The sequence below is a fragment of the Myxine glutinosa genome, chromosome 11 (genome assembly GCF_964187855.1).
Source record: "Myxine glutinosa chromosome 11, kmMyxGlut1.1, whole genome shotgun sequence".
In the NCBI taxonomy this organism is placed as follows: domain Eukaryota; kingdom Metazoa; phylum Chordata; class Myxini; order Myxiniformes; family Myxinidae; genus Myxine; species Myxine glutinosa.
Window position 1 is genome coordinate 23,248,233 of NC_136271.1, and position 22,157 is coordinate 23,270,389.

Consider the following 22,157-nt stretch of genomic DNA (forward strand, 5'->3'; position numbering starts at 1 on the left):
CCTTGCTCAGGAATTTGCCTCGGCGGCACCGATGCTCTGTGAAGAGTATGGTGAGAGAGACAAAGACCGACAGACAAAGAGAGCGTTTCTTCAATGGATTCATTTACTAGTTCATTAGTCATCACCTTTGTACAATTGTGGTGGTGACACATATCGTAGCTAATGCTGGCCACAAAAATTAATAGCCATTCTGTGTATTGTTGAACTTTCCTTTGCTGTGTTTTGTGCAAAGCACAGTGAGATATTTTGGTGTTGACCTTTGATTTGGCTGCAGCATATTTTGCGATGAAAACATCGACTTCCTATTTTAAAATTTCGGTCTTGAGGAAGACATTGAAAGGGTGTAAGTGAGATGGAAGGATATGATAAGTTGACGATAGGTGTTCCGCACATCCTGTAATTCTATCACTAACCTTGATGCTGTACTGTATTTTACTCGTACATTCACAGAGGTAATACTGTATTGTTATCGCTCGATCCTTGCTGAGTCGTAAACATTTATTAAATCACCTTGGTAAAATAAGTTGTAAAATAATAAAAGCCCTACTTATCCTTTGTAGCTGGTCTTGCAGTGTTTATTTGCTGGATTTACATGGACTTTTGTATTTTCCTTCTCCTGTCAATCTACTTTTCTCTCTCTCTCTCTCTCCCGCTCTCTCCCTCCCACACCTAGCAAGAGGATCATCAACCTGGGACCAGTGACGGTGGGGCCTCCCGGAGCTCAGTTGCAGCCTTTTGGGGCACGTGTTGTCTGTGCCCACTGTACACAGACATTCCTGGTGATTGTGCTTTCTATCTGTACTCATTCCTTTGCCTAAAATGTTTTTTTGTTTTTGTTTTTTTTCTCTATGAACTCATCTCATTGCTGTAACTTGCAGTCACTGGCCAAAAATATAAAGGACATGTTTAACCTTTGAATACATACAAGGAGAGTGTGGCGTAGAGGTACACACGCTTACCTTTAAGCCGTCTAGCCTGGGTTTGAATCTCGACATTGGCAGGGCGATTCATCAATGTGTGTGCCGTCCCTCGGATAGACGTTAAATTGGGTATCCTGTCTGTAAGCATTAGTTGGTGGACGTTAAAGATCCCATGGTGTAGTTTGAGAAGCGTAGGTGAGCTATCTCCGACACCGCAAACCAATTCCAAGTTCCTGCCCTAACTAATGCTGGGAGAGGGATGGCACACCACCCAGCATAACTCTTGCCAAGAAACTACTTCAACAGAACCAACGTTCTGTAACAGAGTATGGTAGATCAGTCAGTCACATGTAAGTATTTTAGTTTCCTTGTGGTTAGCCCATTGTAGGGCACTATTTATTTGCCTGAGATTGCTTTGGCAACACTGATACTGATCTTCCTTACATTGTTTCCCTGGAATGGCTGAGGTGCCTCAGGTTATTGTAGATCTGTGATGAGTGACTGAATAAGAGCGGACTTCTGTGCTAGGGTTAAGGATTTCTCTTGTGTGACACTGCCTTGCAAATTTATGCCTTTTGTTGACTGGATAAACCCTTTCCAAACTATCTGATTGTCAGTTTCAACTGGTGTGTGTACCGTATGTACCGTATGTACCGTATGTACTGTATGTATGTATCACGGTGGGACGTTGAGAGGTTGGTACTCTATCTGTGTGGTGTAATTGGCAGGAAACTTAAAGTGCATTTAGACGCTGGAGCCTGCCTGAATTAAACGTATTTGACTGCATCTGTGGTTGCTTTGTTGCCACATTGCTGCAGAATTATCCACGGTTCGTCAGCTAACGTGGTTCGGTTTGTTGGCCGGATGGTGGATTCGACAACTCCCCTCATGATTGCTATCACCCCTAATCTGTAACAGTATTATGGAGGCATTTTCTTTGGATGGTGACTGTATATGTCCTTTTTTGGATGTCCTTTTGTTCTGCGCAGCAAAAGTTTAATTCATAACCAGTTTCTTGGCATTTAAAGCTTTCTAGTTTGTTTAGAATAGTCTAAAAGAATGGTACAGACGCAGCACACTTGCCTTTGAACTGGGTTCAATTCTCTGCCTGACTGAAAAGTGTTGGATTGTAGATTTTTGCAGGCAGGGAATTGCATCACAAAGTGCCTCGAATGAATGTTGGGCTGGGTGTTCTATCTGCTGACATTCGTTGGTGGTGGATATTAGAGATCCCATGGTGTCTTTCAATTAAGAGTTGTTAAGTTATTTCCGGCACTTTGAACCAAAGTCCTGCCACGTTCAGTTGAACATCAGGCATGCCCAGCCAGTTCCTGAAACACTTGGGCCGAGTATTCACGCTCATAGCCATCAAAACACAACAACAACAACAACATGCATTTAAGGCCATTTTCCCTGCGAGAGCGGGGGTTAGCCTTGCGGTCCCCATGACAATCTTCTCCATTTTGCCCTATTTTCTGCATCTCCCCTTGTTATAACCCCCTTGCCCGCATTTCTTCTTCCACCATCTTTAGCCAAGTCTTTCTCGGTCTTCTCCGTCCTCTACTTCCTTCTACATTCATTTCCATCACTCTTCTCAACCAGTCACTTTCATCCTTCCTCAACACATGACCAAACCATCTCAACCTGTTTCTATTCACAGCATCAATTACAGGCTCTATTCCCATAATCTTTTGCAATTCATCATTTGTCTTCCTCTCTCTCAACGATACTCCACACATCCACCGAACCATTCGCATTTCCACCCTTTCCAGCCTTTGTTGCTGCTCTACGTTCATTACCCATGTCTCGCTCCCATAAATCATAACACTTCTCACACATGCAGCATACACCTTTCCCTTCAGCTTCAACGACACTCCCCTCCTCATCAGCACGCCACTCAGTTCCCGAAACTTCTTCCATGCACATCTCACTCCAGCAACCGTTGCCGAGTCTGATCCACCTTCTCCATTCAGCATGTCTCTGAGGTAGCAAAATGTTTTCACACCTTCCAGCTTCATGCCGTCTCCAAGATCCAACTCAACATTTCCTCCATCTGCAGCTCCCTCTGTGCACACCATACATTTGAATGTAGCTGCCACACTGGTTAATGACCCTCTCAGACCACTACATTTTTGATGAACCCACTCAGCGCACATAGTACATTGAATGGAGTACACTCCGACACCCTTCCTGCACACAGCACACGGCCACTTCCCAGTTCTTTCCACCGCACCACATGCTTTACCACTTGCCATCACCTTCGTCTTTCCGATATTCACCTTCAGACCTTTTGTCTCCATACATTTCTTCCACTTGTTCATCTTTTCCTTCAGTCCATCCATACTTTCCGCAATCAACACCAGATCATCTGCATACAACAACTCCCACGGTAAACCCTCCTTTACGTTCTGAGCCAGCACCTCCATCACAGCTACAAATAGTAGTGGACTTAGTACCGACCCCTGATGCACTCCCACCTTCACCTCAAACCCACCACTGTTCCCGTCCTTCGTCCTTACAGTTGTGCACGGTCTTTTGTACATTGCCATCACTACTCTGATCAACCATTCCTCAACTCCGAACTTCCTCAATGCCCATGTCACTACTTCGTGTGGAACCCTATCGAATGCTTTCTCCAGATCAACAAACCCAAGAAACAACTTCTTCCTCTTCTCCATGCACTTCTCCTGCAACTGCCTCACAATAAAAATCGCGTCTGTCATTCCTCTTCCTGGCATAAATCCAAACTGCATTTCGTCGATCTTCACTTTCTTCCTTATCCTCCTCTCCAACGCCCTTTCCAATACCTTCATTCCATGCTCCAATAACTTTATCGCTCGATACGAGCCACAGTCCAGAGGTCACCTTTCCCCTTGTATAGAGGGACGAGGGTACTCAGTTCCCAATCCACTGGAATGCGGCCTTCTTTCACCAGCAGATTACAGATCTGTGTCATTCTCTTCACACACCAACTTCCTGCTGCCTTCAACATATCTCCCACAACTCCCGTCGGCCCTCCCGCTTTTCCACTCTTCATTGCTTTTATTGCTTCCTCAACTTCCTTCTCAGTTATCTTCTCTGCCGGTCCTAAAACTGGGTTACTCTCTATGTTGCCATCCCATTCATTCTCTGCATTCAACAGCATTTCCATATATCTCTTCCATCTTCCTTTAATTCCATCTGGGTCCACAACGATTTGTCACACTTCATCCTTCAAGCAACTCACCCCCATCACATCACACCTCTCTTTCGCTATCTGCTTTGCAATCCTGAATACCACTCTTTGACCCTCTTCCGAATCCAAGCTTTCTCTGAACATTTTCCTACATGCCTCCTGCGCCTTTGCTACCTCTTTCTTTGCAGCCTTCTTGGCTGCCTTATCACTTTCATGCTCTGCTTTTTCTGCCCCCGTACCCTTCGCCTTCTGCCACTCCTTGAACTTCTTCCTCTTCTCGTCAATCTTCTTTCCAACTTCATCATCCCACCACCATGTTTCCGAGTGCCTCGGTGGTCCTTTTGTCCATCCACATACCTCACCAACAGCTCCCAACAGACTATCTTTCATTGACATCCAACCACTTTCAAGCTCAACCACATCATCCTCTACCCTACTCAGCCTCTCTTTTAATGCCTCCCTTACTGTCACCTCTTTCAACCTCCACACCTTCATTCTCGGTTGGTACTTCACCTGCCGAGCTCTCCTCGCACCTTTCACCCTTATGTCGCAGACAACCAAGTGGTGCTGTGAAACAGCCTCCTCCCCCGGGATCACCTTTGTGTCCCGGAGGTGCCCCCGATCTCGCCTACGCGCCATCAGGTAGTCAACGGTTGGCGTAGACCCACCTGACGTGTATGTAACCAGCTTATTATCCTCTTTCTGGAACTGAGTATTACAAATCAACAAATCAGCTCCATCAGCAAACTCCAAAATCCTTTCACCTTCTCCATTTCTCACACCATATCCGTAACCCCCATGAACTCCCTCAAAACCGTCCATACTCCTTCCCACATGTCCATTTAGGTCTCCTACCACAACAACTTCCTCATCTTTCCCGTTTTCCATCAGCTTCTCTATCGCACACCAGAACTTGTCCTTCTCTTCATCGCTCCGACCAACCTGCGGAGCATTACCGGCGGTCGGCTTGGACCGAGATGACGTTCACCAAGAGCTTTCCAATCATCATTTTCACCATCATCAACCTGTCACTCACTCCAGTCACACTCACCACACTGTCTACAAACTCCTCAGAAAACAGGACACCAACACCATTCACGCCCTCCGGGCACCCTTGCCACACAAACTTGTATTTCTGTCCCTGCCTACCCTTCACCATTCTCACACCACTTCCCTTCCATCTCGTCTCTTGCACACAACATATGTCCACTCTTCTTCTGACCAATACTTCCACCACTCATGGACACTTCCACCACTCATAGCTCATAGCCATCAACCCTAAGTTAATTGGAAAGTATTTCCTTTTATTATTAGTTTTTAGCCACTTGTGTAGTGATTGTTTGTGATGGTCATAGAATGCTGTTGGGTTTATTAACATGAGCTGTTTTTGTGTTTGTAATTTTTTTTTATTTCAGTGGAGTGAAATTCGTGACAACACTTTAGCAAAATGTCCCCACTGCAAGAAAGTGTAAGTGTGTTGTATTTTGTGTACATCTATCTGCACATTAACATTTATCACTGGCTTCCATGATTACTACCCCAACTGTGCATCTCTGACTTCCACAGGTCCTCAATTGGCCGTAGGTACCCTCGGCGGCGTTGCCTCCTTTGTCTTGTTCTGGGCTTCATGCTGCTTGTTCTGGGAGGCGGGCTCACGGTATTTAAGTGATTTTTGCACAAACATCATTGTTGTTCTTTGCTTTGATATTGGTGTTCTGCAGCTTTGTGTTATTATTGGGTGCATAATACTGTATATATACAGTGATTCAGAAAGTATTCAGACCCCTTCACTTTTTTCACATTTTATGTTGCAGCCTTATGCTGAAATCGTTTAAATTCATTTTTTCCCTCATCAATCTCCACTCCATACCCCATAATGATAAAGAGAAAACAGGATTTTAGAAAGTTTTGCAAATTTATTAAAAAGAAAAAACTGAAATATCACATTTACATAAGTATTCAGACCCTTTGCTATGACACTTGAAATTTAGCTCAGGTGCCTCCCATTTCTCTTGATCATCTTTGAGATGTTTCTACACCTTGATTGGAGTCCACCTGTGGTAAATTCAATTGATTGTACATGATTTGGAAAGGCACACACCTGTCTATATAAGGTCTCACAGCTGACAATGCATATCAGAGCAAAAACCAAGCCATAAGGTCGAAGGAACTGCCTGTAGAGCTCAGAGACAGGATTGTGTCGAGGCACAGATCTGGGGAAGCCTATAAAAAAAATTCTGCTGCATTGAAGGTTCCCAAGAGCACAGTGGCCTCCATAATTCTTAAATGGAAGAAGTTTGGAACAACCAGGACTCTTCCTAGAGCTGGCCGCCCAACCAAACTGAGCAATCGGGGAAGAAGGGCCTTGGTAAGAGAGGTGACCAAAACCCGATGGTCACTCTAGCTGAGCTCCAGAGATCCTGTGTGGAGATGGGAGAAACGTCCAGAAGGACAACCATCACTGCAACACTCCACCGATCTGGGCTTTATCGCAGAGTGGCCAGACGGAAGCCTCTTCTCAGTGAAAGACACATGAAAGCCCGCTTGGAGTTTGCAAAAAAGCACCTAAAGGACTGTCAGACTGAGAAACAAGATTCTGTGGTCTGATGAAACCAAGATGGAACTATTTGGCCTCAAACAGGCTGTCCTACCCCAAGGAAACCTGAGACGCAGCTTTAATTACACTCGCAATATGTGCCGATGTCGCGGGCAATCCATTTCACGGGAAGCCTCAACTCATTCGCGACCAATATCAAAAAAAGTCCGCTCGCAACCTCGATGCGGCTTACGGCTGTATCACTCTCATGGCCGTCTCCTCCTCTGCCAAGCTCCTCCTTTCTCCTCTTCCGGCCTCTTTGCCGCGTCTTCCTTTCTCCTTCACAAACATTTATTTTTACCTTTTACTAAAGTAATCTCCATTTCACCCAAAAATCTTAACAACAATATTACCTGAAACTAAAAATCCTACAAGTATATAATAACAACACAGGTGAAAGTGACGGATCCGTAACAATAGGTACATTGACACGCGTGTCAAAACTGCAAATGTTGGTTATCCTTGCATGGAGAGCAGGATCTTCCAGGAATCCTTTTTTTTTCTTCCTCCTTAGATTAGCCATCGCAGCAAAGATTGGTATTTCCATCCGCAAAGCGACGGGTCTTATATTCTAGTATATTTAAAATGGAAACATAGGGGCAATACCCCTGGTACTCCCCTGGTAGAATAAACATTGTACTGCACTGAATAAAGGTAATTTCAAGCAATTTCAATGGTTCCTAGAATACAGGGCGGCAAGTAGAATCATACCAACATAATCATAAGGCTTTAAACAAACAAAAAAAACAACCTATTTTGGGGGGCATCACCATGCACAGATTCATCCCATCTCTTCAAATTATCCATCTTACCCATCCTCCTGTTCTTGGTACTCTGAATCCTGTGGTGAGGCAGTTGCTTTCAAAGAACTTGCATTCTCCTCCAAGAAGGCAAATCAACTGAAGACAACCTCAGATCATTCCACAAAGCTTGCAACAAGTGTTTCTACTCTCTGGAGATCCAGAAAACAACATTTGTCCAATCTCAAGAATGAGCTTTCAAACTTGTCTCCCCCTATAAAACCTGGTGGCGCCTTGTCAAGACTTGCACCCTCTGCACTCTCCATGCTTTGTCCCCCTCGGGTATCTGCAGGAAGCACGTGGTCCTCCAGCAACCCAACCCTTTCCTCGTGAAACTGCCTAAATCCAGAACCACTGCTCACCTCCACTCATTTATTCTTCATTTTTGTCCCGCCTGTGGAACCACTTTCCACACCCTGTTCAATCCCGTTCTTTTACAAGACAGCTGTTCACCACCATGTGAAGTCATCCCCCATCCAAAAGAATATCATTTTAAAATCAGTCATTTTCTACACCTGTTAAACCACCCCACCTCTCCCAAAATTTTTGCTGATGTATCCATCTTGTCCACCTTTTGCATTCTCCCTTTGCCCTCATTGTTACCTGCATCCCTTGTTTGTCCATCTTAGTCTATTTTCTCCCTCTGCCCTGCTGTTGGCGTTTCTCCTGCTGTTCCCTTTGTTATGTTGTGTCCTGATTTGTTTTGTGTCATAGCGCTTCCATGAGTCAGGACCATGTAGTAAAGAAATATATATATACACATATTTTTCCTCCATTCAAACAATGCCTCCACATTCGCGGAGTCGACATTCGTGGCATTTTCCAGAAGTGCATCCTGCGAATGTTGGGGTCTGACTATTTTATTTTAACAACCTTTGGAATGCCTCACATACATTTCCTCACATGGTACTTGGGAGTATTGAAATCATTGTTTTATTTAAAGTTGTGAATTAGTTTTGTGAGAGGTTTATGAAATAGATTTTTAACAATTTGCCACATCTACTTTTTAATATTATGGGTCACATGGTATGCGTACATAATTGTACTAGCTTTACAAAATAATTGTTTAACTTGCACCTGTTTGTGGATGTGATCCAATTGACAGCTGGGAACATTACATCTGGCATTGAAGTACAAAGGCATTTATGCTGCTTGGAGTGTTGCGTACCTGCTGGGCATCGTGTGCCTACTACAAGCTTGCTACTGGTCTTGCATCAAGGTCTCGTGTCCTCAGCCTGCTTTGCCATAACTAGGTAGGTTTTGCAGGAATGAGGTTGTGAGGAAAGTTCAATGGAACAATGAGTTCCATTGAAAACAATGAGTTCCATAATCTACAACTGTGTGATCCGGCAACACAAATTAACTCCATTATTATTAAACCATTTCCATGATTGATGAATCACATTTGTATTCAACTGCAAAACTAAGTTCAAGGGTATTGTGTATTTTTTGATTGAGTCAATTCACTTATTGTGTCCAACTATGGTACCATTACCTCACTTTAGTGTCGGGTTGTTACGTTTTACCCTCGGTCAACTCGCTGTTCTATGAACCTCAATTGTGTATACTTAAAAAAAATCTGTACATGTATGGAATTCCAGTCGAAATATCCTCTTGATCTTTGGGGATACCTGCAGAACAACCCACACAGGCTTGTCTCCAAGCAACAATTTACAGATACAGTTGACTTGTGAATGTGAATATCCACTAATTGGTATTCAGCAAATCAAATGGGATCGATCGTCTAATATTTCTGGAGCAGTCGCACTGCATGAGCCAAGATGCCGAAAGGGTATGTTGAACGTTTTCTTCTTGAGCTCTATGTACCCACTTGAATACACCACTTAAAGCAAACGATTGCTTCCACCATGTCACACCATTAAGCTTGTTTCTTCTTTAACTGTAGGTTTGTGTGGGCATTAACGATACCACGCATCTATGTGTGCTCCATCTGCCAAGCTGTGATCAGGAGGCAGGATTCTTTACAATTGGTACTCCAGAATGAGTCTTTTTGAAAGTGTGGCCTTGTTGTGTCAAAGGGACAAAGGCAGAGGAAATTCATGTCAATTTATTTCGTGTTTTGATTGTATTGCTCAAAAAGTACTGAGTGTACTCAGAACTGTGTGCCCTAAGATGTCTATCTGATTGGTTACAGCACTGTATATTGAAGATAAACTTTTACCACCTCCCCCCCTCTCCCCTTACACCTTCCCCCTCACCCCCTTCCCCTTCCCCCCCTTCCTCCCCCTCTCCCTCCCCCTTCCCCCCTCCCCTTAACAACCCCTTAACTCCCCTTCCCTCCCCTTCCCTCCCCTTCCCCCCCTCTCCCTCCCCTCCTTCTCCCCTTCCACTCCCCTCCCCCTCCCCTCCCACTCCCCTACCCCTCTCCTCCCCCGCCTGGCAACGCCGGGTACTTCTGCTAGTAATATATAAATGTGCTCATGAACACACAAATTAACATCTGTACAGTCGAGTCCAATTTGTATGGGAAAAATAATCTTGAGGTGGAGCGGAGGAAATCTTAATGGGGGTAAAAACAACCTTTGACTTATAGAATTTTTGTTGTACTCATTTTCAACCAAAAATTTCCACTGTATGTAACAAAGTGAAACATGGAAATTTTTAGATTTAAAAATATATATTCAGCCATTGTTGAGAGTTGAAAATGAAAATTTTCAGTTGTAGCTAGTTTGTTCCATACTGAAGGCCATATGAGAATGGCAGGCTAAATTGTATATGCTTGTACAAGACTAAATGTATAATTTAAACTTTTTTTTGAGGGGCAATGACAGTTGCATGATCTCTGCTGAGATTCCACTTGTGCACCTCGAATGTTAGGAAATGCCGTTTATTATAATTTTAATTTGGAAGGGGGGTGGGGGGGGGGGGGGGGAGGATAGTGAAGGTAAGAAAGTTGAGGGGTGGGGAAGGGAGTGCCCTAGTGTCTCATAACATTTTCATTGCAAAGACCGATCAATGGAATATATCCGTTCATTATAACAAGACTCCCCTATACATATTTTATTTGCATGTCTCATGTTAAATGGGCCTTATTCTAATCCCCATTCTTCTTCTTTTTCTTCTTCTCATTTTTCTTTAAGTAAAAGCAAATACTGCATACAAGATGCAAGCATTGTGACAATGCTAGGAGGGCTGGTTTTGAAAATGCCAACATTTTTTTTTGTTGTTGCATGCTTGTCCAATGCAATGTACCATATTAAGTATTCATGTTTCCATTTTGATTTTAAGTTGATGTACTTTTTAAATGGGAGTGGGGGGGGGGGGGGGGGGTGGTGATTGTACACATACATGAGTCTTTCAGAAAAATTCTGACACTTGCATGATATCTCTCTGTTGCAGGCCTTGCTGTCTGGGGTTGCTTTGAACCATTCACTAATGGAGGTCAGGGTTGGTTGTGGAATCCAACTTCGCATGGCTTTGGAAACTGCAGCATTGAAGTGAAAGTTCGATAGAAATCACATCATCTAACAAGATTGAAATGTCCTTGTTTTGCTGCTTGTGACCATCACTGCCACTTATCATTCATTCCTTGCCTTTTCTAATCTTCCTCCTTGATTAGTCTTGGGTTTTTTTCAGCAGAAACTGTTGCAATATGGTTGTAATATTGAAACAAATTCCTGGATTTGCTGCTACTACACGCATTCACCCTTTGTGTTTGTGTCTCAATGCTGACAGCATTATTATCTGACATCATTAATATCGAAGGAAGTTCATCTGCTGAATATAAATTATCTGTACATTGTACACATACAATCCTTTTTGTTTTCTCCTTCGTTTTAGTTCAATATGTGCATTTTTTGTTGCTGAGGTCACACAGTTGACACAGCTGCATTTCTTTGTTCCATGTCATATTTTAATGTCATGTTGCTATTTTAAGGATGTTTTTTGTCAGTTGGAAGTTCAACCTGTTATTTCCGTAATTAGTGTAATCTCTTTTGATGGGATCAAGTACGGACGGTGCAAGATGTATTGGTGCTGAATGCGAGTTGGTTTAGAGGTTAGGGGAAAGGTAAGGCCATGTTGTTTAATATTGGACCTGCAGTTCTTGAAAGCCAGTGCTTTATCGCAAGAGATTCTGAAGTTTTTGCGGTTCTTGCCGCTTTGTAGTTATAACGGTATTGCCTCGAATACCTGCTCAATACTGTGATGCTATCTGTAATTGGACGACCACAGGGCCTTAAGTCCGGTGGCTGGTTTTGAGATTCGTTTACGTAGTTGAGAAAAGGGCCAGAGATTTTGGGCCTTTTCTCAAATTGATCACAAAAACAATACTCGCTGTTGCTGCATATAAAGTCAATTATAGTCATGTATATAAGGTACTGACATTGCATGTTTGATAAATCATATATAGTACACATGGGGTTTTTTGTGAGATTAAAATATTTTGTTGTTTCATCCAATAGGGCAAGTCTGTGCTTTCTTTTTTTGCCTTTGAATCGGAAAGCCAGTGGTTGCTTCTTGTCCATATAAACATAGTAAAGAGAAAAAGCAGTTGGTAAACTTAAAAGTACATTTGTGCAATTTTACTTGATCAAAATTATCAACGTTGAGAGCTCGCTTTCGCTTTAAAAAAGTTTTACTTGACATGTGAAGCATTTACATGTGAAAGACCGGCACCACGATAAAGCCATGTAAGATGTTGGCGCAGATCGGATACAGCTGTTATTGGTTTAAAGTCTTGTTTAAATAAAGTTTTAATTAGTTTAAAGTTTTGCGGAGACTTGTATTTTTGTTTGTTTGTTTGTTGTTTTCTTTCATGTTTGCTGCCTCAGTTATTGATTGCCAAATCAAAATTGTCTCTGAAACTGTGATGATGAGTTATATCTGTCCATACATAATTCGTAGCTTTTTTCTACTGTAGGAAATGGGTAAATATTTAATGTCTTGAGTGAACAAATAAGCCTTTCAATTATTATTTTTTTGATGCAAGTTCTTTAATTTTCTGGAGAGTTGGTGGCCGATAGCTTTATATTGCTGTCATTGAAGTCTGCAAATAACAGGTTCCTTTATCAACTATATGGTTGTAGTTGTGGTTTTGATGATTAAAATTAAGTTGATTGCTGCAAAATGTCTTTTTGCAAGCCTCTGTTTGTTTATTTTTATTTTTGCGAACTTTGCCGTTGCTTCTTTCCTTTTGGCATTGGAACGCGTGGCCTCTTCAGCAACAGAAGTATTTAAATATGAGTTCTAAAATGGTGAATTTTGTTTACGGTTCCCCCAAGATGGATGTAATGTGTGCGTGCATGCTGCTTTATATTTACAGCTAGCATTTCGTCTCAAACATTTAAAAATCCTAAATTATAGACAATTAATTCCATCGTGAATCATAGCATATACAAGTTCAAAATATTCATGCACCGTTTCACATGATTCATAAATTTGTTTGTCAGAGACAATTTGTGTATTAATTGTATTCGCCTTGAAGACTTGTATTCAAGTTCCAAGCAGTGCTTGTATCCAAGGCAGTGTTCTGAGCCCTGTGCTTTTTCTGGTCTTCATCAATGATCTCTCCGACTCACTGGAAAATCCTCTCTATCTCTTTGAGGATGACTCCACTCTCTGCCGCTCCATCCCTCAGATCAGCAGTCTGCAGCCTCCTCACTCTCTGAAGACCTGGACAAAATCACAGACTGGTCAAACAAGTGGAACATGTCTTTCAATCCTGACAAATCTCACACACTCACTTTGTCTCTCTGAAAAGATCGTTTGGACAACCCTCCCATCCACTTTCTGAACAATCCTCTCCAAGAAGTTCTGTCACTCAAGCTTTTGGGTCTCACTATCTGCCATGATCTTTCCTGGGAAAACCACATTTCCAAGCTGGCCTCCAAAGCCAGTCGCCGACTGGGCATCCTCCGTCGTGCGAGGTCCTTCCTTGGCACACCTGAGCTCCTCACCACATACAAGGCTTTCATCCACAGCTCAATGGAATACTGCTCTCCCCTCTGGGTCGGTGCATCTGCCTCACACCTAGCTCGGCTTCATGCTGTTGAAACCAAAGCTTTCAGAATCATTGGAATCTCCCGCGATGAAGCTAACTCCGAGGGCCTTTCACTCACTCACCGCAGGCAGGTTGGTGGTCTTTCTGTCTTCTACCGACTCCTCTCTGGCCTTCCTCCCCCAGCTCTCTCTGTGCTCTGTCCCCAAAATATTCCTGCAGGTTGCACAAGATCTGCCTGCAACCCTCTTATGGTTAAACTGCCAAAATCAAGACTCTCTGCTCACCTTCACTCCTTCATTCCTCTTTTCTCCCGCCTCTGGAACAAACTCCCTCAGTCTCTTCAATCCCACTCCTCCCTCCAGGTCTTTAAAACAGCTGTTCACCACCATCTCTTATCTTCCCCCATCCAAAACCTTGATCTTTTCTACCCCCGTTAATTCACCCCAGATCCACTTTTTTGAAATTCTGACCTTTCCTGGAAGTCCGAGCAGTGTCTATGTGTTTTATACCTCTCCACCCCCCCCCCCCCCCATTCCTGTGCCTCCTCCCCCCAAGCCCTCTCCCTCCCACAGATCTCCCGATGTCCCTGCTCTCAAATGTTGTACTTGTGTGCTTCTCTTTCTCTCCCCATCTTGTCTCCCGCTCCCTTTATCTTATGTTTTATGTGTCCGTTTAGCTTTTTGTGATTAATGTTAGCTCTTGCACGAGCCTCGATCTTGTACACACAAAAAAGAAGGCATTCTTCTCCATCTTTAACAGACACAATTACCCCACATGCTTGTGGGGTTGGCTTCAGGAAGCTTGGCCCAAGTCTTTTACAAACTGGCTGTTTTGGTCTGATGTTTGACTAACGTTGGGGCAGTGAAGATGATTGGTCGTTGTCCACGAAGGAAGGACACCGTAGGATCTAACATCCACCAACTAATGCCTGCAGATGGGACAACCAGTTTAACGTCCATCTGAGGGATACATTGATATCCCACCCTGCCTGTGAAACACCAGGATGACAGTTTATAGCTGGGATGAGATTCAGACGCAGGATAGACAGTTGGGAGGTGAGTGTGCATACCTCGAGGCCATCCTGCCATTCCAGAATTCTTGGTTATTAATGGTATATTGTTAATTTTTGTCACTATATCATGGATCCCAATGGACTGGTCGGTGAGCCCAGAGGTGTGCACATGTCTGAGCTGTCCAGCCTGGGTTCGAATCTCGACCCAGCAAACAACTGTCAATCTAGTGTTTCACAGGCAGAATGATCAATCAATCTGTGTCATCCCTCGAATGAACATGAAACCGGGCGTTCCGTCTGCTCGCGTTTGGCGGATCTTCAAGATCTCCACACTCCCTCCATGGTATTTGGCTGATAGTTATCCACGTTTTGTATCATCATCCAACGTTTTTCTTCCACACCCTTACGAGTTTGAAAATCAAGTTCAAAATGTCAAGGAAAACGTCCATCACTTTGTTGGCATTTCAAAAAAAGACGTTAAGGTTTTATTGATGCCACAAACGATACGTTATCATCTATTGCGGCTTGTTGGCCCAATCCCTTGGGGTGTAGGAGACGGGTTTTGCAATCACGTGTGTGTGTCCGTCCCCGGGCCGTAACTTTTTTTTTTACCATTTCAGCTATTGTCAAATCTTCACCAAAGCTCAATGATGATATGGAGAAGGCAAATTAATAATTTTGTCAAAAGGTTAAAGGTCAGCGTCGCATAAAATGATCTATTTTGCTGGAGCCATCAATCCAATAGTTTACAGTCAGGTCTGGAATCGAACGAAGGTAAGTAATTGTAACGGCTCAAAAGTAATTGTGCGTAACTTCACCATCCTGTCGGATTTAATTCATTGTTAATTAGGCCGAACGAACGAATAACCAAGGGCAGGTAGTTTCAATTTGCAATAAGCCTTGGTGAGATCGCGATGGCTGCTTGTACAACATGACCAGTACACTGTACACCGTAGTCGAAACCACAGCTGCAGGAGGAATCAACAGGAAGTCGACGTGGTCGAATTTTTTTCGCGCCAAAAATGAAAAACATGAAAGAACCGCATTAGATTGTGGGCGTGGTTTATCGTGTGGGCGTGGTTTATCGTGCGTCGGAGCGGAATCACGTAGAACCGCTTTGGATTGTGGGCGTGGTTTATCGTGCGTCGGAGCGGACATGAAGGAACCGCTTTGGATTGTGGGCGTGGTCCATCGGGCATGTATTTTCTTGCGCGGGATTTCACTTTCCCACCCTGTTCTGCACTTCCGATTCAGCGACACTCGCCACTGTCAAAATGGACGGTAAAACGTAAGTACGACCTCATGAACCACGACGGGGATCGCGCTTTTCAATGTCAAAACGGTCAGAATTGTGTCCTTTACTCCTCCCTTTCCCTGTGATACCCGTGTGACCGCGTTTAGCTTTTATTTTAAGACTTCGCCTTCCAAAGGTTTTGTGCGGTCCCGCCAATTCTTCATTCATAGACATGTTGTGGCGGTCTCTCAAATTCCCTATAGACATGTTTTCCTCAAATCCACCACATACGTGTGTGATTCCCTCAAATCCACCACAGACGTATTTGATTCCCTCAAATCCACCACAGACGTGTATGATTCCCTCAAATCCACCACAGACGTGTACGATTCCCTCAAATCCACCACAGACGTGTACGATTCCCTCAAATCCACCACAGACGTGTATGATTCCCTCAAATCCACCACAGACGTGTGTGATTCCCTCAAATCCACCACAGACGTATGTATGTGATTCCCTCAAATCCACCACAGACGTATGTGATTCCCTCAAATCCACCACAGACGTGTATGATTCCCTCAAATCCACCACAGACGTGTATGATTCCCTCAAATCCACCACAGACGTGTATGATTCCCTCAAATCCACCACAGACGTGTATGATTCCCTCAAATCCACCACAGACGTGTATGATTCCCTCAAATCCACCACAGACGTGTATGATTGATTCCCTCAAATCCACCACAGACGTATGATTCCCTCAAATCCACCACAGACGTGTATGATTCCCTCAAATCCACCACAGATGTGTGTGATTCCCTCAAATCCACCACAGACGTGTATGATTCCCTCAAATCCACCACAGACGTGTGTGATTCCCTCAAATCCACCACAGACGTGTATGATTCCCTCAAATCCACCACACACATGTGTGATTCCCTCAAATCCACCACAGATGTGTGTGATTCCCTCAAATCCACCACAGACGTATGTGATTCCCTCAAATCCACCACAGATGTGTGTGATTCCCTCAAATCCACCACAAATGTGTGTGATTCCCTGAAATCCACCACAGACGTGTGTGATTCCCTCAGATCCACCACAGACATGTGTGATTCCCTCAAATCCACCACAGACGTGTGTGATTCCCTCAAATCCACCACAGATGTGTGTGATTCCCTCAAATCCACCACAGAAGTATGTGATTCCCTCAAATCCACCACAGACGTGTATGATTCCCTCAAATCCACCACAGACGTGTATGATTCCCTCAAATCCACCACAGACGTGTATGATTCCCTCAAATCCACCACAGACGTGTGTGATTCCCTCAAATCCACCACAGCCATGTGTGATTCCCTCAAATCCACCACAGCCGTGTGTGATTCCCTCAAATCCACCACAGACGTGTGTGATTCCCTCAAATCCACCACAGCCGTGTGTGATTCTCTCAAATTCCCCATAGACATGTTTTCCTCAAATCCACCACAGACGTATGTGATTCCCTCAAATCCACCACTGACGTGTCTGATTCCCTCAAATCCACCACAGACGTGTGTGATTCCCTCAAATCCACCACAGCCGTGTGTGATTCTCTCAAATTCCCCACAGACGTGTATGATTCCCTCAAATCCACCACAGATGTGTGTGATTCCCTCAAATCCCACCACAGACGTGTGTGATTTTCTCAAATTCCCCATAGACATGTTTTCCTCAAATCCACCACAGACGTGCGTGATTCTCTCAAATTCCCCATCGACATGTTTTCCTCAAATCCACCACAGACGTGTGTGATTCCCTCAAATCCACCACAGACGTGTGTGATTCCCTCAAATTCCCCATCGACATGTTTTCCTCAAATCCACCACAGACGTATGTGATTCCCTCAAATCCACCACAGACGTATGTGATTCCCTCAAATTCCCCATAGACATGTTTTCCTCAAATCCACCACAGACGTGTGTGATTCCCTCAAATTCCCCATCGACATGTTTTCCTCAAATCCACCACAGACGTGTGTGATTCCCTCAAATCCACCACAGACGTGTGTGATTCCCTCAAATCCACCACAGACGTGTGTGATTCCCTCAAATCCACCACAGACGTGTGTGATTCCCTCAAATCCACCACAGACGTGTATGATTCCCTCAAATCCACCACAGACGTGTATGATTCCCTCAAATCCACCACAGATGTGTGTGATTCCCTCAAATCCACCACAGACGTGTGTGATTCCCTCAAATTCCCCATCGACATGTTTTCCTCAAATCCACCACAGACGTATGTGATTCCCTCAAATCCACCTCAGACGTGTGTGATTCCCTCAAATCCACCACAGACGTATGTGATTCCCTCAAATCCACCTCAGACGTGTGTGATTCCCTCAAATCCACCACAGACGTGTGCGATTCCCTCAAATCCAGCACAGACGTGTGTGACTCCCTCAAATCCACCACAGACGAAATCCACCACCACATCCATCGTAGTTGTACTCTGTTGTTGCCTCACTTGCGTGAACTCTGAAGTTGGGGTTCCTTTGTCAAAGGACTGCGACCTATTTACTTCTTAAATATTTAATTACCATTTTCATTTGTTCATGTTGTTGTGGATAGGGCTCCTGAGGGTTAATAAAATATTTATTTTAGAGTAGTCATTCTCATGTGAGTGTTGGAGTATGCGTGACAGTAATTAAATGTTATGGTAGATATTTATACGTAACATAACGTTGCTATTTTGTATCGCAAGACACGTGAAACCCACCCTGTGTGTGTCTAAAACCGATTACATTCTACTTGACCTTTATTTCATGTTCTTACCTCTGCTTGGCTGTTAAATGTGAGTAGAAAGGGGTTCACTCGGCCCAAAAGCACAAGTTTAGGTGGGAATCGAGGATTGTGCAGGCCTGATTACCAAAGGACAAGAGAGTCGGATTTGTACATGACAAGCCCGCTTCCCCCTCGGTTTGGGCTCAAACCAATGGATGGCAAGCGAGCGAGGAGGGGTGGAGTGCGTCACGGCTTGAGGCGGAGGCTAAAGATTATAAAGGCTGGCAGGAGATGCCCAACGGAGATGCTGGGGAGAGCCTCCTGCCCCCGTCTTGGCTGAAATTGGACGAGCTGCGAGGGAGGCCAAGTCCTGCCTTGTCCTGCCAGCAACACTCCCCTCCCACCAGAGCATGTTCCCCCTCCTCATTTCTGCATTGAAACCTGATCGCAGGCCTAAACATCGCCTCAATATTCCTCCCACTACATATTTGTTTGAGCTTAGCGAGCCTGTGTGTGTGTCTGTGAGTCTGTGTGTCTGAGTCTGAGGACATGGTTTATCTAAGGACTTGTTGACAGTCGATGATCCATTCTGTGGAGCATGTATTTGTTTTGGAGTTAATTATTGGGGTTATAGCTTTTATTATTGAATTCAATAACTGTTTGTAAATACATACTTTTTTACACCACACCAATATACTTGTTGAAGTTTAATTGGCCTCAACTCGTTATTCTGCTTACTCGCAACGGTGTCATATGGCGGCTCTGGGACAATCTGCTTGAGATAGAGGTTGGCGTGGTCATGAACCACGAAGGGACCAATGATACGGGACTCTGGTAGCTCGGCCAGACAATAACACCTGTCCCTTGATAGTCCTGGCACATGAACTCACCCAGCAGAGATTCCATTTGGTATGGTAACGTGATGTTGGGCACGAGGATCTGCCCGGGAATCTCTTCGGTGGGGTACGGGCGTGATCACTACACGGCACACGGACTTTGGACCGGAGCTATCCAGACCCACTGGGTAACCTTACCAATATGTTTGTTGTTGTTTATTTCTAAGCGGTGAAGCCGCTTCAATATCTGGCTATGTCAGCCCGTCCGTCAATAATGAAGAAGAAGAACCCTTATAACTCACCGTGTTTAATTCGAATGGGTTATAAAGGGTTGAAAAGGGTAATTCTAATGGGTTCTAAAGGTTAATTCTAAAGCGTGCTAAAGGGTAATTCTAATGGGTTTCGTTTGTTTCTGGGCTTTGCCTATTTAATTTTTAAAATGTCAAACTGAACCGCTTCCTTCGGACACTGATGGATTTATTTCTCTCGATTATGGTGCATATGTCAGGAAGATGTCAATGTTATGTGAAGAGAATATATTGATAAAGCAGGAACTTGGATTTGTAATTGGTATTTGACTTGTTGATTTTGGGACCCTGCAGGCTTGGCTATGAACAATGCGAGCAGGCTGTGGCCTGGCTGCGTGACAATTCGAAGTACAGACCATCTGTTGGGTTGGTCCTGGGCTCTGGACACAGTGCCCTCGCTGATCAAGTCACCAACGCAGACATTTTCTCCTATGCTGACATTCCTCATTTTCCTAGCAGCACAGGTACAACCTCCTTCCACGCACCTCATATCTCATTTGCCCTCTATTGTCCTCGTTATGAATTCAGCTTTTATTTTAAGTGTTGTATTTGTCACTTTGTCACATCAATTATTGTGAATTATATATTTTTTGGAACGTTTATAGCTGGGTCAAGATTCAAACCCAGGCTCGACAGCTTAGAGGTGAGTGTGCATACCTCGGTCTTTGTTTCTCACATGGTGGGTCATGACCCTGAAGGGGGCTGTGAGTGGGTTTCTGGGTGAGTCGTGAGCTGTCCACTCTTGATAATTACTCGAGTCCTAGTGATGTTCCCAATGATTTACCCATTTGAATTTGCATTCTCAATCTTAGAAGTGATCAAAACTAAAGACAGAAACAGGCTGATTTATGTCGAGAGCGATGTGTCGAGTTTCCTTGGGCAATGATGGCATTGCCTTTCTATGGCTGGTACACACGGGTAAGTGTGTAGTGTAGACTGGGAAGGGGATGGGGGAGGGGGAAGGGAGGGGGGGGGGGGGGTACTCCTCTCAGTCTCTCTGCTGGCGGTTGGGGAATTCACCCTCTTCTGCCCTTGCTGTTGGAGTCAACTGGATTCTCATCCACCAGATGTGCAGAGCCATCTGCCATTTAAACCGCATGGCTGCGGACTGTTACCCTGGTAATGGGGGCTGAGAGGTACTATACCTTGCCAACAGGTGACCTGGGGTTATGCAAGGCAGGGGCATCCATCTCCCTGAGGTATCAGAAGACACCTGCGAGGTGTGATGTTCGCTGAGTAAGACTAGTCCCCAAATTGACACGTGTGCAAAAAGCAAATATAAATGGCCCAGATTCCCAACATTTTGTTACTCCTTTAGTCAGTGTTGGTACTATTGGGCCCAGCCCAGTTTTTCTCACCTGGGTTAAAAAAACCCCTTCACTTGAATAAACCCAGTATTTTCCCAGTAAAGCGGGGTTTTCAAAATCCCCATTCCTGTCTTGTTTTTTTTCAACCCTTGTAGGGGATAACAGCGGGTCGTGGCGACCAAATACCAGGATGGGTGGGTCGTCTGGTAAATCTGACTGAGAAACACTGTCTAGGGCTCTCGGCCATCCTACTATCTTGTAATAACTAGCAAAAGTGTACCCGGCATTGCCGACGTGGACAAAAGTACCCGACGCAAACTGGGTCCATCATCTAGAGGGAATTATAAAAACAGATCACAGGTACAGTGGACTCTGATGCAGTGGAGTGACACCCTCTCCCATGGAAGTATGAATTAAGTTAAAAATTATTTTTAAGTTTGTCAGGATTTTCCCGGTTTTCCAACCGGAGGAACGTGTTAGCCTATTAGTTAGTCTGTGACTTGTGGGTGTGCTACGATGACCACGACAGCACTTGGATTCCGGATCCACATCGAGTGGCCTGAATAATCCTCTTCCTCAGTATAAATAAGGGCTTAAAAGGTGTCCTTACACTCACTCTTCCTGATACGTAAGTATTCGCCCGACACACCGTCCATGAGAGTCCTGCTCTACTCGCAAAAGTTGCAGCTCCAACGTGGCTTGCAATCGTGCGAGTATCGCTTTGCGCCGCCTCGCTCCGCAACACACACACACACAACTGGTCCTCGTGCTCTTCGTGCACCAACCAGGCCGTCATGAGAAGAAACTCACCTGGTCCTTTGGTCGTTGGTTCTGCACTACACATGCAGCAACAAACGAACGTCGAAAATTGATGGGTTTTCAGATGAAAATTCATGATTTTGGAAGTTTGACCTTGAGTTGACCTTTGACCTTGAGTTGACCTTTGCCCTTTTGACCTCAAATAGTTCATTTCCCAATTTAGTGACAATATAGAAATGCTATTCAATTTTCAAGTCAATCGGATTAAAAATGGCGATTTTAGAAATTTGACCTCCAGATGACCTTTGACCTAAAAATAAATAGGCTTCTCAATTGGGACGACCTATGCAACTTGGTGAAGTTTCGTGACAATCGGTTTAGAATTGTGACCTGTACGCCGGTGACAAACAAACAAGCAGACGCGGAGCACGATACTTGCAAAATCCGCCCCCCCCCCCCCCCCCACTCCCCAAAAGTTTTCCA

The 22,157-nt window shown here is 44.3% G+C and overlaps 2 protein-coding genes across 4 annotated transcripts in view; both read left to right on the plus strand.

Annotated features, from left to right (window-relative positions):
- The window catches only part of LOC137436487 (type 1 phosphatidylinositol 4,5-bisphosphate 4-phosphatase), a 36,680-nt gene extending 24,100 nt beyond the window's left edge, over window positions 1–12,580 (plus strand). For all 3 annotated transcript variants that reach the window (XM_068130317.2, XM_068130316.2, XM_078786484.1), the window contains exons 4-8: window positions 674–779; window positions 5,511–5,563; window positions 5,662–5,752; window positions 8,597–8,744; window positions 10,852–12,580. In XM_068130317.2, coding sequence (XP_067986418.1) covers window positions 674–779; window positions 5,511–5,563; window positions 5,662–5,752; window positions 8,597–8,740 — 394 coding nt within the window. In that variant the 3' untranslated portion in view covers window positions 8,741–8,744; window positions 10,852–12,580. The remainder of the gene's footprint in view (window positions 1–673; window positions 780–5,510; window positions 5,564–5,661; window positions 5,753–8,596; window positions 8,745–10,851) is intronic.
- A 3,070-nt stretch (window positions 12,581–15,650) lies between these two features.
- Window positions 15,651–22,157, plus strand: part of LOC137436098 (purine nucleoside phosphorylase) — a 32,063-nt gene continuing 25,556 nt past the window's right edge. The window contains exons 1-2 of the mRNA XM_078786486.1: window positions 15,651–15,753; window positions 19,903–20,072. Coding sequence (XP_078642612.1) covers window positions 15,740–15,753; window positions 19,903–20,072 — 184 coding nt within the window. The 5' untranslated portion in view covers window positions 15,651–15,739. The remainder of the gene's footprint in view (window positions 15,754–19,902; window positions 20,073–22,157) is intronic.